At 31.8% G+C, this 17,300-nt stretch overlaps 1 protein-coding gene across 2 annotated transcripts; it reads left to right on the top strand.

The window, feature by feature from the left end:
- Positions 1–1,490: 1,490 nt before the first annotated feature.
- LOC125068143 (putative inorganic phosphate cotransporter) lies at positions 1,491–16,515 on the top strand. Of its 2 annotated transcripts, none has more exons than XM_047677166.1 (11): positions 1,491–1,535; positions 6,177–6,301; positions 8,477–8,656; positions 9,106–9,244; positions 10,409–10,629; positions 11,469–11,618; positions 12,865–12,997; positions 13,770–13,894; positions 14,213–14,332; positions 14,955–15,117; positions 15,404–16,515. In XM_047677166.1, exons 1-10 carry the CDS (start codon positions 1,502–1,504, stop codon positions 15,114–15,116), a joined length of 1,389 nt encoding a protein of 462 aa, XP_047533122.1. In that variant the 5' UTR covers positions 1,491–1,501; the 3' UTR covers position 15,117; positions 15,404–16,515. The 2 variants fall into 2 exon arrangements, with proteins under 2 accessions (XP_047533122.1, XP_047533121.1); XM_047677165.1 differs by having other exon boundaries at positions 15,400–16,515.
- Positions 16,516–17,300: the final 785 nt, after the last annotated feature.

Below are 17,300 nucleotides of genomic sequence, written 5' to 3'. Positions count from 1 at the left end.
TATCTCCTAAGATTAAGCCGGTGTTAGCAGAACGAAACGACATGTATGTGTACGAAGGCAATTTTTTTTGGATTAATCACCGTTATAGTTCTACTAGTTTATACTAAATATTTTTATGCATTTCTTCCTAGTTTATCGCTCTTTCTAATACTCAAAATCGTATCAAAATCCCTTGAGTGGTTTAGAAGAAGAAAGAGGAGATACAGACAGAAACAGAAAGAGACTTTGTTTTTAATAGTTCATAGTTATTCCATAATTAAAATGGTCGAAAAGAGTAACTACTGAATTTCTCGCCGGTCCTTCTCAGTTGAAACTACTTTCCAAACCGGTGGTACCTTTAAATTTAATTCACTGTAACATGACAAATCAAAAGTGGTTTTAAGCGCCTAGTTGAATAAATAATATTTTAATTTTAATACAATACGTATACGAGTATATTATCAACATACGTGATATTTTGTCTTTTGTTTTCAGCCTCGTGTATAAGAAAATAATGTGTTATATGATATTTTTTAAAGCACTCAAGTGCAATAGGGCAGTAACCCGACACGACCGGAGAATGATCAGACGCATGACCAACGACCTTACTCGCTTTTCGTGGTAGTATTACAACTAGGTAACTTCTACTGAAAATATTAAACCTCCCAATCTAGAGCATCGCAATTTGCAGCTTTACTAGCTAACTACTTAACCGAGCCAGTGAATGCGAGCAAAAGCAATGTTATACTACCAAGACACGCACACAAGTAAAAATAGAATTGTTACATATGTGAGTAAGAATAAAACAACACATGTATACAACATGTTCTTTATAAAACTTCGTAGTGTTTAAATGAAGATTAAAAAATCTTTCCGTGACATAGCTACAGCCTTTCATTATTGCTATTATTGCTAAGCATTCAATGTCAACGTCTCGCGTGTTTCCACAACGCTGATTTATAAATAAATTCCTACGTGACTAAAGACGTTTTAAAAATATCAAAGAAATAATATAAAAAACGTTGTACGGAATATCGAAATTGTTAAACATATTCTAGGTAGTAGGTTTTGTCTAAGTACCGTTCACACATCATTATAATATATTCTGTCGGCAAAAAGTTATACTCAGTATTGTACATAATAAACCAACTTAAAATAAAATAAACCCCTAAATTGTATCGCTCGTGTATCTCTATTGGCACAGGCACAATCAAACCGTAAAATCTCGTGTACCCACCCGGGTGGTCAAAGCCCTACCAATAGTAGCGTACTATGAACAAACAAAATCAAGTACAGATTATCGTCTGTTATCAAGTTATCGGATATTAATCTCGTCCGAGATAATTCTTGTAACAATACGGTGTACTAAGGAAAAATGTTACGAAAATAGAGTTAAGACTAAGTGTCCGCGTAGAGCGCACGCGCTGTCTTATTTACTTAATTTTTTTTTTTTAATATTGATCTATATTTTTGTAATTAATTTCAAAACAAATATTAAGTGTACTTTTTTTTTAATTTTAAAATGGCAGACGAAGATGTTACTGTTAAAAAAACGAGTGAGTCTTTTATTATTATTAGTTTTAATTTATTATTGAATTAAGTATTCAATTATGTGAAATATAATTAACATTACAAATTATGCTTCCATAATAGAATTATTCAAGAACGGTTAATGGAAATGGATTCAAATAAAATGATTATGTTGTCTATTAAACATATTACAGTTTTTTTTTTTTTAAAGAGTTTGCTTGGCTGTAGGGTTTTGTGCAAGCCTGTCTGGACACGTAGCGAAACATAAAGTTGTATTTTAGTTTAAAGGATGCGTGAGTCAGTGTTGATAAGATTTTAGTTGCCAATGTTGATGAAGAATAGACGATACAAAGAATGGATAATAATTACAGCGCCAATGTCTTGTGTTGGCGTTAGTTTGTCAATTGCCAATCCAGCAATTCATATTCAGATATTTTTAAAATACTAACCTTAGGGCTGATTTCCAAAGAGGAAATATAACCAATATTTAAAATTCAAAGATAAACTCAGTTATTAATTTCCTCAATCATAATAACTACAGTGGTAAACCCAAGTTGTAAAATGTACATTGTAAGTGGCTTCATAAATAATGCTATGAAGTAAAACATCATGAAGAAGCCTACATGTGTCGGATGAATGTGTGGCACATGTATCGACCAACCGGAATCGAGCATCTTGGTTGAATATGCTACGAAAATTTCTCAAAAGGAGAGGAGGTTTTGGTCCAGCGGCTACAGGTACAAGCCGTTTCAAAACCAATAGTATTTTGTCTTAGAAGTTCATGAATTTTTGGTTTTCTTTTAAAGATTCATTGGAATGGAACAAATCTTTGTGTATAAAAATCTTCTGTCCTGACCGCTAGTTCTCTTGAACGTGAACAAGATCCTGTTCTTCAATCTAATCGAACTTTCAAGCCACATTTTTCACAATAATAGTACGAAAGAGAATAAAAACTTGTAACGAAACCAGTTAATTTGTATTCTTCATATTTATATTTGAGTGCCGATGATACGTTTCTTATAGTTTATTTTATAAGGCAGATGGTTCCTTGTCACCTGGCAAAATCATTTAATGTAAGAATCATAAACCGTTTTTAACATCAGCCACCAAAACTACACTGGCTTACTCAGCCAATCAGAACATAAAAGATCAAAACCGTTGATTTTCATTATAAGTGTATAAGATTATCTGGATGACTGCTGTGCTGTGCCCGCGACTTCGTGCGCGTTGTTTGAATTTAAGTTATTTGGATATTGTAACGTGATTTTATTTTTATTCTATATATAATTCTAAAATAAAAGTAAGTCTAAAATAAGCCTAAGTTACTCCTTATTACATCCGCTATCTGCCAGTGAAAGTTCCGTCGAAATCGGTTCAGCCGTTCCAGAGATAAGCCGGAACAAACAGACTGACAAAAAATGTAAAAAAAAATATTTTGGTATATGTACCGTATATACATACATATGCATTTAGTTAAAATGGGTTATTTTAATATTACAGACAGACACTCCAATTTTATTATATGTATAAGATGAAAAAAGTGACCAATATACACTTTTTTCATACGTGATGTATATAGCAATTTTACTTCATATTAAAACATTCCGTGACGTGGTAGTTTTAAAGCACTTAAAAAAAACTCGATTGTAAATCTATTAGAAATAAGATATATTTTGTTATCACTGACAGAAATTTAACCGTAGGCTCGTAACAACGATAACTATAGATGGCATCTGAGATGATAATGCAAAAAGCAGATGGAACGCGCGGAACTTTATGCAAATTCCTGTACCCTGTACAAGATAGCTTCTTGATCTTTTTGACAGATGTAATTTTTTCTGATCGACATAACTTTGCAATTACGAACATATTATTTTCTTAATTTAATGATTTTAATAATTGCAAAAATATATAAAAAAATACAAATAATACAAAAGATCCTAAAGAATCAAGCGTTATCCGAAAATTTTAAGACTTTTTCTATTATATATTATTGCTTCATAGTAAAATTTAAATAGAAACATTGTAAATAATAGACGCTTGTACAATGTTACATCGGTCGAAATACCAGAGAACACATTCGTAGGGAATTTACATTTTATTAGCATTTCGAAGCAGGAAATTTTTGTTATTTTACAAGTTTTTATGTTTGTGTGTGTTTGTGTTTTATGCAAATATTAACATAACGGTCGACATGTAAATGTGATACTTAAAAACTTTAGAGATTCAAAAATTTTGTTTAGGGGTGAGAAAACGCTGTGTCTTCCTCCTTTGAATGTTAAATCAATGATGACAATGCGATAGAGAGCATTGACAACGTACTTACAACGTTCATAGGATAAGTAAGTCATCCAAGTGTTTGTATTACTACTTAAAGCTCGGATTTCGTTCCCATCAGTTTCAGATTCCAAGTAAAAATTAACCAAAATTAAGTATAAATATATTAACTCTTAAAGGCACTCAGCCAAGGTAAAATCAATTACTTTTTAAATGAAATAAACGTAACAAATATTATCTAACATGTATTTTTTGTTGTCTTTACTTTTACTCGTCACACGCACACTAAGATATCTTTTACTCACTAATACACGCTGATAATAATTTTACGTTTAGCACACCTTTGTGAGTGAACATGATTTTATATATAATCCAGTATTTAGTATTTAGGAAATATGTTCTTGAGGTGTAATACCTCCTTTACAAAATATATATTATTTCAGAAGATATATTTGACACACTTTTAAGATATATTTTTATCCGTCAATGTTATTATCTTTATCGATGATTTGAACAAGTTCAACTAAATCGAGATAGCTGGTGGTACAGATCCGTCAAATCATAAATGTATGTTAATATGATTAAAGGAAAATTACCGAGTTATATAATTTAAGGATTTTTTTTAATTAAATTAATATTTGCCAATACAAACTATCTAAAGAGATATTATATTACCTTTGCCTAGTAAATTAATTCAAAAATACGATAATTTAAATCAATCGAAGCCTCAATCGACCTTTCAACCGAAGATTGATATTAAAACTGATCGGCGAATTAGTTTGAATATTAAATCTACTGAGCTTCTTGCCGTTTTTCTCGGTAGAATCTACATTCCGAACCGGTGGTAGCTTTACTTAATATGGTTTGGTTAAATGACGATGAATGAATCAAAAGTGCTTGTAAAAGCCTATTTGAATAAAGAATATTTTGATTTTGATTTTGAAAGTTTTTGTGTACTACTAAGTATTTATAAGTATAGTATAATTTTTCATACTGTCCAAAATATTATGTTAAATTTATAAAAATAATTCCTGTTAGACGTTGGCTTATAAGTCTGTAGAATCTTTGCTTAGTAGCGCATTGGTGATGTAAATAATTTTCAATATTTGTTACAGCACCAAGTTCCATGGACGGTGGTGACCATTTACCATCAAGTGGCATATTGTCCGTTCACCTATCTATTTCATAAAAATAGACTCAACAGATACCATTGGGCTCTTGTCTAACAGTCATTGTTTTATTGTTGTTTACTGTGCGTTTTTTTATTTATTTATTAGTACTTATAGATACTTTAATGTATATTTGTTATACATCGTTTTTGAAAATTCATAGTATCTACTGTGTTATTTAAATCTATAGTATAGTATGTATATTGACCTGAATAGGGTTATCTGTCGTCGTCCTTATGTGTAAGGATATATTTCGTTAGTAATAGCTGAGTGTTTAAGTCGTATGCATAATATGTCAGGAGGCTCGTTATGCTCATCAGATATATGATGGCATTTTAATGGAGCTGAAAACAATGGAAGCTTCATCAACATATTTTACGAGAGTATAATGAACTGAGAGTGATTGATCGTTAGTTGAATATTCAGAGTCTAGATGTTCAGTGAGGACAACAGATACGACACGAAGTTCTTGGATTCGTATCCGATGCTGTTTCCTTATTAAAATATTTTGCAAATTCAATGGTTTGATATCTCGACCCGACCGACGACGACCTCCGTGGTCGAGTAGTGTGTACACCGGTTTGATTCCCGACCGAGTCGATGTAGAAAAAGTTCATAAACTTTCTATGTTGTCTTGGGTCTGGGTGTTTGTGGTACCGTCGTTACTTCTGATTGTCCATAACACAAGTGCTTTAGCTACTTACATTGAGATCAGAGTTATGTAGGTGATGCTGTCTAATATTTATTTATTTATTTATTTACATAAACCAAAAACTTATAAAAAAATAAAACATCACCCAGTGCGGAAATGAGTCAAGCTTTAGTCTATGAATGTCTTACTGTATATCGATATTTAAAACTGAAACTTAGATTGTGATGCTTCCTGGTAGTTTAAATGTCAGCTGAGTTGAAGCCTCATCTCCCTAAGGAATACTTTGAGCTTTTTAAGCCATGCAGTTCCAAAGCAAATAGGATACAAAAGTGACCGAAATATCAGATACTCGCAGTTCTAATGAAGGTTTCCTGACGATGTTTTCCTTCACTACCGCGCACGAGATGAATTATAAACACGAAATAACTAAAGTGAAAATTGCTTGCCGTAAATATATAACCCTCAGTAGTTCGCAGCGCGTCTGCATCGCAGAGGAAAATTTCAGTATAATCTACTTCGCTAATGGTTCTAGCGATTTCTTATTATAAATGTAATGTATTTTTTTATAGCGAAACTACTTGGAGTACGTCATCTTCAAGCGGTGCTGCTTTTTTTTGCAATGCTCATTGCTTTTTCGATGCGCGTCAATATAAGCATGGCAATCGTCGCTATGACGGATACCACTCAAGAAAACGTAAGTAAAATATATATTAATCTAACAATATATGACTCTAACAATACGAAGTGTTGCTGTTTAGCGGTAGGTCGAATTTATGATAAGTATTTCTCTTTAACAAGCTGGCTTGCACTTTTTGCTAGCTAGTTAAGTATTCAAGTAATTATTATGTAAGCTAAAATTATTGAATTTTGTAATATTAAAATAAAAAAAATGTCTTTAATATTATAATTGCGGCCATGACAAGAAAAGAAATCATATTTACAATCTCATATAAATTATGTCTATATTCATAAAATCGTAAATTTTGCCAAAAATATAATTGTAAAATAACGTAAGATGAAACGCAAATTAGTCATGAGAGCCTTATTACAGTATTTTATAAGCAAGTGGACTGGGGAGGCTGTAATTTAGGCTATAGATGTCAATTATTATTTTTTTGCTTTGTTGAGTCCATCGTCAAACTTCTAAGCAGTTTTGTTTATATTCAAAACCACTGTAAATGTCTCACTGTTAGGCAAGATTCTCTAATATTCAGGTTTTAGGAGCTAATTACACCAAACGACCCCATTGTAAGTCGGTGAATTATACTATTGAGTTTAATCCAGCATATGTTGAATTTTTCAAGTTTTCTTAACTTCTGTGCATACAATCATTACATATTATAAAACAAAGTTGCTTACGGCTGTCTGTTTGTCCCTGTGCATGCTTAGATCTATAAAATTACGCAACGGATTTTGATGCGGGTTTTTCTAACACATAGTATGTATGATTCAAGAGGAAGATTTGTATGTATAATAAATGCAATAGAGAAACAGTGATAATATTAGAAGTTTGTAATGTGAGGTCGTAAATAAAAACATTTTTTTGCGCTTATATTGCAAACGCTGGCTAAACCCTACAAGAAAACATAAACGATGGTATATGTCTATCTTTTAGTGATAACCCACAATAACCATTTTTTATCGATTTTAAGCTATACAATATATAACATACAATAATCCTTATCCTATTAAGTACCTTAAATATGCTCATTGTGCATATAATATAGATCAATATGGCACTTTACAGCATGTAATTTAAACGAATATATTCGAAGATATTACAAATTTGAAACGCAAGGACATAGTATGTATATAATGACATTTTGTAGTATATTAAGTATCAGCATTGCACTCGTGCAAAGCCGGGGCGGGTCGCTAGTAATTTATAAATGCATGATAACTCACTGTTCCACGACCTGATGCCCATGCAATCTTCAATTAAGATCATTGAGCCATCTCGGCTTATTTATCTATTAAACAAAACGTACATTTACGTAAATCGATAAGGATATATTTCAACAAACCGAATATTTCACTTCACAAACGTGACATTTAAGATAACGGCCCAATAAAAATCAACATTAACGATAAGGGCAAATCAAACACTTGTAAATTTGATTGATTTCAATCCTATAGACAATTCCACGAGATATACCATTTGATTTCTGTCAAGGAAAATCGTCACAGGAAAATAGCACGTGTATTATTCAGAACCATCTGTTCTAAAGTACCAAAAACTGATATCGGTAATGCAAGATATACAAACCACTGCAATGAAAAATTCCAATCAACCATGGGATCGAAATAGAGTTTTTACTGGTATCAAGAGTGAGACACGTTGGAATTATAAATACAAGGGATCTATAACATCTTAATGACCATGAAAGGATTGATTAATGTTTCTTACAGTCGTAATGCCTATGGACAATGGTCACGTATCATCAGATCACCCATTTGCAATTCTACCTGTTACTCTTAAGTGAGAAAAATACAGTAACACCGTTTAGAAATATACATTTTTAAAGCGACTCGGCTCTCGGGCTAAACACTAATCAAAATTTTTCATCCTATTTAAAAAGTAGTTTAAGTATTTTTAGCTGATAAAGAGAATATCAGAACTCATTCCATAAATTTTTCATAAAATGTTGAAAGACACTTCGGTGATATACTATTTTGGCGGTTATGTCTTTTAAATTTTATAAATAATTATTGCGTATAAATTTATATATATTTCCATATTAAAAGATTTTGTTTTTTTAAAAGGATAGTGTCTTAAAAGCAATAATAACAATGGAATTAAACTGTATTTTTTTTAGTTATGGCCTAATATATATAGTTATACCTTTAATATTTTTTTTTTTTCAAATAGTCATTTGACTGGAGTATGCAGACCCAGAGCGTGATATTATCATCCTTCTTCTGGGGCTACGTGATACTTCAAATCCCTGGTGGTGAGCTGGCTGCTAGGTTCGGAGGAATGGTATTGATCATTATATGCGTCGGAGTTAATTCTGTTGTATCGCTGTTAATACCAACGGCATCATATTATGTGAGTATCAGTTATGAAAAGAAATAAATAAAATATTGGAGCATAATAATGTTAGTGTCACCATACGCTGAGATTATCGCGATTTTACATCTCAAGGTATATAGATTTAAACGTATCATATAACTGCACAATAGAATAAGTTTCAAAGTGGCACCGGTAACCGATAAGCTATCTGGAAACCGGCAGTCTATGAGGACCATGTTGTGAGAAATGTTTGGATGTGGATGGATATAGAGGTAGGGGACGACCCAATAAACGATGGATGGATTGTGTGATATGACGTCTGACAGAGAAGTATGGAAGAGGAAGACATGCTGCGCCGACCCCAAGGAAAATTGGGATAAGGGATGATATAACTGCACAAATTATAATGTTATTTAATGTCACTAACAATTTCCAATTGAAATAATGTTTCGATTTTGTCAATTGACTCAGTGATTGATTTTAAGGGTGGATGGCAAATCGTGTGTGCCTGTCGCGTACTACAGGGACTCTCCCAAGGGTTTCTTTATCCTTCAGTTCACAACCTGATTGGAAAATGGGTGCCGTTGGAAGAGAAGAGCAGATTGGGCACTTTGATTTACGCTGGTGAGATTTTATTGATCTTTTAAAAATAATATCAGATAAATAAATATATTTTATTTTAATTTATTTTCTATACACACTCATTGAATTTTTTTTTATCGTATAATTTATATAACCAACCTAACATTTGAAAAATTTCATAGCGATTATTAACGGTATAATCGACAATCGTGATGACAAACCGTGACGATCAGCAGAAGCAAATATATATTTTTTATGTTTTGTGTTTTACTATTATGTTAAATTTAAATTACATTTGGTTATTGAACGTTGCATCATTACGTCACCAAACGCAAAACTTCAATTTCCGTAACTATGAGATAGCTAATTAATGTTATTTTGTAATTTATTTAATCAATTCCAATTTTACTGTTACGTCAGGCTTAATTAGTGTTTTTAAATCATTTTAAAAAGACATTTATTGATATTTCATTCTTCAATCTACATAATTAATTAGCAATTTATTATTATATTTTAGTTTAATCTCTGTAAATAGTTCGAAGGTGGCTGGTTCTAAGGTTAGTTTGTAAGTGTGATTTCTGAGTGTGTTATTTTAGAGATTTTTAGTAACTTTGTGCTAGAACTCCTTTGCTCGAGAACTGCTATTTTCGATGCGTCGTTCATGGCATCCTGGATTATATCTGAATCACTTTTTTATTTTATTTCATTTTCATTAGGTCTACCAACAGTAGATACAATATTACATCCAAAATAAAAAATAAATTACATTTCAAAATTGTCAAGGCAAAAGTTCCACTACTTACAGGTAGTCTCATCATGTAATACCATATTAAACAATGTAGGTATTGGAAATATAAATTAACATAATCAATAATTAAAAAAAGAAGTATAATTCATTTTTAACTATTATATAATGAATAATAATTAATAAAACCAATAAGATAAACCATAAAATTAGAATTAAGCACAAATAAAATTCTTTATTTTTCGATTGAACTGAGGGCGACTATCGTGACCTATGTCTAAATCTTTTATTTGAATACAGATGTCTACCAATAATAATCTCAATATGATGGAAGTATTTCATACTTGCGTTCTATATAATCTGGTATAAAAGAAATGACTCATATTACGGGACTTAATGTGAGGGACGCTTAATTACAGAGAGTCAATATAATTGTTAAATAAATTATATTATTGTTATAGGTGCACAACTAGGAACAGCTCTCCAACTTATGGCTGCAGGATTCATAGCTGATTATTGGGGATGGCCAGCAATTTTCTACATCGTTGGTGGGCTAGGTCTTATCTGGATGGTCGCCTATGTCTTCCTCGGAGCTGCCTCACCAAGAGATTCTAAGATGATTGGGGAAGAGGAAAGAAATTTCATAGAGAGCTCATTGGGTCATGTCGGCAGGGATCAAAAGGTATAAAAAACAAGCAATTATAAATAAACATTCCGACAAATTGAGATTGCGTCAAATACAAGATTTTGTAAATGTTTCTTCTCTTGGAAGAAGGTTTGGGGCATATTCCTCCACGCTGCTTCAATTAGGGTTGGTGGATACACATGTGGCAGATCTTCATCGAACATTCATAAGATTCCAATTTTTTTTTTGTTTTTTTTCTTCTTGTATTCCAAACACGAGATAAAATGTAAATATAGCATATGAAAATTTACCTTGAACCTGTAATTGTCGGTTTAGATTTACTGATTCACTCAGCACGAATGTCTGTATTTAAAAAGAGGTTTTATTAAATTATCAAATTCAGAAAACAACTGAGCAATATCATTGATGTATGACTTTGCATTGTTTTTAAATTTTAACATTCTATTCTGAGTAACAAAGCTCAAGCCAATATAAATTCCATTCAATTTGCTTTATTCACTATTGGTATAGTAAAACACAAGAGCCATTTGATTTATAATGATAACAATACCACATTATGACTTTTAATTAAAAAAATAATGATTATTAAAAATATTTATTAAATGCACACGCACAAATTATTGCAATGACGTTGAGACCACCATCTCACCATATAGTATCATTCCGCTTTAAAGGGTGAGTGAGCCAGTGTACAGGCAAGAGGAACATAACAGTTTAGTTCCTGTGGTTAGTGGGTATTGTTGTGCCGGTTTGTATGGTTAATATTACAGTACAGTTACAGTGTCAACATATATGGCCTTGGTGACAACTTCTTGTCTAAGAAACTCATTTTTCAATCTGTATATTTTTTTTTAAAAAAGAACTGATGATTTCAGAAACTGCCGACTCCGTGGAAAGATATATTTACGTCTTTATCATTCTTCGCTTTGATCATTGCGCATTGCGGGCAGAACTGGGGTTTCTGGACTTTGATGACTGAATTACCTTCGTACATGAAGCAGGTTCTGGGTGTGGATATTAAATCAGTAAGTATTGTTTTGTTTGTTTACATAATACCGAAAGACTTAAAAACCTGGCATGTGTCTGAATATATCAGATAACGATTGGTACGGCATGGAGGTAAAAATCCAGCACCACTGACGACCTCCGTGGTCGAGTAGTGTGTACACCGGTTTTCATGGGTACGCTACTCTGAGGTCCCGGGTTCGATTCCCGGCCGAGTCAATGTAGAAAAATTCCATTAATTTTCTATGTTGTCTTGGGTCTGGGTATTTGTGGTACCGTCGTTACTTCTGATTTTCCATAACACAAGTGCTTTAGCTACTTACATTGGGATCAGAGTAATGTATGTGATGTTGTCCAATATTTATATTTATTTATATATTTATATTTATACTATCCAATGGCATATTATAACAAATTTGATATTATACACACCTGATTTAAAACATAAATATTTTATATGCTAAGTTTAATGGTAATTGATTATATAGTGACAGTTTAATTATATTATGTATTCTTAAATACAAAAAGTACACTTTAGTTTTTATTAAGTAACGTTCGGGTGAAAAAATATTTCTCGTAAAATTCCTGAAACCTGTAGCCTGTGAAAATCGTAGCGCCACTTACCAGGCCTAATATAAAGTTATATTATTCATATTCAAACAAACAAAAAAATCACCAAAATATAGCTATTTGGAGGAGCTCAGTGAAAGTCACGTAAAGGAGAAGGCAAACGAAATACTTGAGCACTTTTAAATATCATTTAGAAAGCTATTATGCACAATTGCACATTTCTAAATAATGTATGCATATAGTTTAAAATTGAATTTATATAACTTGATATTCTTCATTATTCTTACGTGTTTATTATTGCGATGTAGATATATGTATGTGTAGTTTAATATTATGCTTTGTTATAAATGCACTTACCCGTTCTCTTACAAAATTTCTTACTCTAAAGGTTGTCTGTGAGTAGATAATAAAAAAAAAAATCATTTGTTTTCTATTACACTTTTATCGTCTGTTATTTATATGGAGTACAATAAAGTATTTAAATAAATAAGTAAATACATTACATATAAAAATATATAAATATATAGATGTTGAAAAAGAGTAACTACTGAGTTTCTTGCCGGTTCTTCTAGGTAGAATCTAAATGACATGGTAAAAGTCTACTTGAATAAAGTATATTTTGATTTGTCTAATCATCAAACATTTTCATATATGTGTGTAAGTTTTAGATAGTTTGTATGTTAATTATGATTGTAGAACGGTGTCATGTCAGCGTTGCCATACTTGGCAATGTATCTGCTGAGTTTCCCGATCGGATTCATGTCGGATTATATCTTGAAGAAAAAATGGCTAACAATCACTGCCTGCAGGAAATTATCCAATTCTATTGGTAAGTATCAGCCTGTGCCAGTCCTCAATCGAACTCCTCATATTTTTAATAAGAATATTTGTGTATTTATGTTTCAGCAATCTGGATCAATGAGGCTTAATGAACAGTTACAGTTTGATGTAGCGTGTTCAATGGTTTTATATAAAATTATTTACAGGAATCTTCATTTCATGGATTTCCCAGTAAAGATCTCAGACTTAATTATGTTAACTGTTATATTTAATCACAGATTCCTGTTAAACATAATATTATATTACGAGTATATATTCAACTTGAAATTCACTGAAGTGCAAAGACACTCATTTACCCAGTATTATTATAAAATTATTAAAGATAATGAGGACTAAAATACCAGCAGTTCTATTGAATATACTTCGGCAATATGATACTCTATTGTCTAACAGTCTAGTGGTTAGTTTACAAAGGTCAGATCCTGATATCCAGTTCAAACGGTCATGCCAATAAAATATTATTGCATTATTAATTCGAGAAACTCCTAAGAGTTTATCAGCTAACAGTCTAGACGTGACAACATTTTTACTTCTGTGTCTTGGAAAGCAAATCAAATCGTTGGTCCTACGCCTGTTCTTTCTCTGTTTATGTCTGTTTTCATTGGATTATAAATCATAAATAAAAAGTTCATATGTGATTGTGCAAGCAATTGCGCCCTAAAATATCTACCTCTCTCTCGCTCTCTCTCTGAGAAAGGCTGTTGTGACCGAACTTGTTTAATGGATATCATAATCTTTTAAAACCTTCTTAATACTTTCAGGTCATTTTGGTCCAGCGATAGCTTTGATCGGCCTGTCCTACGTGCCAGCTGGTTCAGTAGCGTTAGCAGTCACGCTTTTGACTTGCGTTGTTGGTCTCAATGCTGGTCACTACACAGGTTTTATGGTAATGTATTTTTGAAAATGTTATAGTGATTACATGTTTTATATTATATTAGCCAAATTCAGAAGTTTTCTAGTCTGATTCACGTAAATAATCTATTATCGAGATAATGCAAAATAGTTAAAGTGATTGTTTTTTTAATTGAAGGACTTCATTAACTTAGGCGCCTCAAAACAGCAGACGATTATAGCACTTCTAACGACAAATTATGATAAATAGTTTAGAATATACGCGAGAACAGAAGAGCATATATGGCTGCTGAAATCATAATCATTCTTTTAGTTTCGTTTTATTAATAAGAGCAACGTTGTTATGTTTTAGTTGGTTCACATCGATATGGCGCCAAACTTCGCGGGTACTCTAATGGGTATTACCAACTGCATTGCAAATATAATTTCCATCATCGCACCTCTTGCAGCTGGCGCTATCATTCAAGACGAGGTATTTTTCATACTAAGTAAAAGTGACGGATTATAAGTTCGTTGGGATAAGACCTATACTTAAGGGGAGAGAGTTTGAATCTCATTCCACCACGCTGTTCAATAGCGTGTCCTAATCATGTTGGAAGATTTTCATCCGAGAAAGAATTTGTCAAGATTCTTGCTTCAACGCACTGGTCATTAACACAAATTAAGCACATACAAATTCATAGTCTGCAAAATATAAATCTTAAAATTTACGTTTTCTAAATACCAGGCCATCTGGCAAATTTTTCATAGACCAATTTTTTCAGATTTATTTATAAATAAGGACCAATAGTAACTCAGCAACAATAACGCTATTCGGTAATAACTTTGAATTTCACTCAACACAATGTAACTGAATCAAAATAAATAGTTAGCATTGTTGTGTTCTGGCTTAAAGAATTAGTAATCCAGTGGAACGACAGACACCAAGGACATAACATCTGAACTCTTATCTTATGGTTAATATATCTCACGGTGGAAATGTCTATGAATGGTCAGTCATAAGGTGGCCCATTTGCTTAACAATAATCTACATATTTTTAGTAACAAATTATTTTATTTCTGCTATATAAATCATTATTTACTTAACGTTCCAGAATGATCCAAATGAGTGGCGCAAAGTATTTTACGTATCTTCAGGCATCTACATTGCTGCAAATACATTCTTCATAGTATTCGGCACATCTAAGACACAAGAATGGAATGAAACCACAGTTACCAAAGATGAAGAAAAAACTGAGAATAACACCAAATATTGAGGTAAATGAGAAATTGCTTTTGTTTGACGCAGACGAGCGATTAGACTTGACGGTTTGAAGAAGTCACTAATTTGGACGATAGTGTTAAGCTCATACAGAATACAGGAGAGTAGTACTAATTGTGTGTCATTAGATAGACGCAGCGTGAATTAGCTCGTTGATTTTCTTGGTAAATTTAATCTTCTAACAATTCATAATTGGTTCAATTTCATAAAGTTTCAATAACGCGTGTTTTTGATTTGATTTTGATTGACGAATATCTTTTCTTTTTTCTCAATTTCAGATAAATAAAAGGAGACGAAAACATTTTATGCATTATTAAGCGCAGTACCTGATTGTATAGAAAAGGAGTTACCAGATTTTAAATTCTAGTCCAGACTTTAATTATACAATATTTGTGATGAGAATACTTGTAACTGCATAAATATATGTTTGTAAGTCTTTAAGTAATACCGATCGTTTCAAAATAGTCTTACATAAGTACATAATAATCGTTAAGTTAAGCTAAGCAGTGCCATTCCATTCGTGAAATGTTCAAAATAAGCTCACGGAAGTAGAACATTTTGTTTTCATATGCTGGTTTCCGCACGATGTTTTCTTCAACCACTGAACATGAATTATTTAAAAAACTAATCAAGCGAATGAAACCAATGAACCGTCACGACTATGACGCTTATTATTTCAATCTTTAAATTCTTAATTTTATTTCGTTGTATACGTTTCTTTAAATTTCTATCTCGATTTATTGATGCGTTGGAAATTATGAGAAAATTATGTTAATGATATTTATCTTCATTTTTATTTCGTACATAATTTGCAGTTTTATATTTAAACGGCTTTTATTTAAGAAGTATTTTCAAATTCTGAAAAATAATAATTGATTATTTAGTGCTTCGCAAATTAAAAATTCGCAGCGTAATTATAAAGTTCATAAATTAAATTATGAATTATATATCATAAATTGAAACTATGACGTATATTCAAATTGGGTAAATACTTATATGATAGAAAATGCTATACTTTCTTATAGTTTTGGCAATTTGTGAATCACATTGACACAATAAGCTGGGTATACAATATAAAAATATGGGAAAAAGATTTTGTGTTCCTATCTTGTAACTATGGGCGATAAGGCTCATGCTGAGGATATGCTCAGGCTCGTCCAGGTACCAAACACGAATTCACTATATTGTAATGCCATCGGCAGTGATCAGCTGTTGTGAAGGTTAGTTATTCGATCCAAGTAAGTCAAGTTAATGATAATAAACAATTTTACACTAGTGATGTTATGGCCCATCGACCATCTTATTATTTAATAAATAAATCTATTCATAAATTACACTATTGTATTGAAATTTGACGGAACTATTTTGTTATGTAAATAAATATTTAAGGAATACACCTAACGTTTTAATACTTACCAACATTTTTAATTAAATCACAGCGACTGACTTTTCTTTGTATGTCTGGAAAAAATATAATATTCTAGAATCTTAATATAAATTTTATAGTTAAATACTTTTGGTATTCGCGAGTTGTATTCCCAGGGGTTGCCTTTGCTATTGGAGTAAATAGTGAAAGAGCGAAATACCGTCTCATGGGATGTAAAAGCCAAGATGGATTGCTATTTGACAAAGTATGGTTTCTGACACGGAGTGCAATATTACACGAAAAATAAATTTACGCGGCTAGTTATATCGTAATGTTATGTATTAAAATCTCTGAAACGAACCGTAACTTCTGATATAAGTTTGATGACCATCTGCTTAGTAGATAGCTGATAAGCCGTTACAGTTAAAACGTCTGCTCATTTATTCGTATAGATGTATGTATGTGTTAATATTAAGCAAACCTTAAATAAATATAAGCGAATTCTGTGACTTCATTTTCGTTGACTTTGAACTTATTGATTTGGTTTTCACAGCATATCATTATATCGACACAATTGTTTCATCTGTCATGCGATTACTATCTGAAGCTTGATATAATGAACAGCATCTCATGGGTTACCGTATTCAAAACCCTTTACAGGCTGTCAGTATTTAAAACGGGATATTTACTATGTTTTTTATTTTTATTTGGTGAAGCTCGATATTTCGACATTATCTACACATGTCTTGTTAAATACTGTTAGTAATAAAAATAACCATATTAATTTAAAATCTTTACAGGCTTGCAAAAATA

Source organism: Vanessa atalanta, chromosome 13 (assembly GCF_905147765.1).
Source record: "Vanessa atalanta chromosome 13, ilVanAtal1.2, whole genome shotgun sequence".
In the NCBI taxonomy this organism is placed as follows: Eukaryota; Metazoa; Arthropoda; class Insecta; order Lepidoptera; family Nymphalidae; genus Vanessa; species Vanessa atalanta.
The sequence above is the reverse complement of the archived record's forward strand: the minus strand, read 5'-3'. Positions and strand labels throughout refer to the sequence as shown.

What these genes read in the sequence shown, in the direction of transcription:
- LOC125068143 (XM_047677166.1), top strand. Translation starts at nt 1,502, where the DNA reads ATGGCAGACGAAGATGTTACTGTTAAAAAAACGA. An exon ending in CGGATACCACTCAAGAAAAC is followed by an intron (nt 6,302 to 8,476) that starts GTAAGTAAAATA and finishes TTTTTCAAATAG; the next exon opens with TCATTTGACTGGAGTATGCA. An exon ending in TACCAACGGCATCATATTAT is followed by an intron (nt 8,657 to 9,105) that starts GTGAGTATCAGT and finishes ATTGATTTTAAG; the next exon opens with GGTGGATGGCAAATCGTGTG.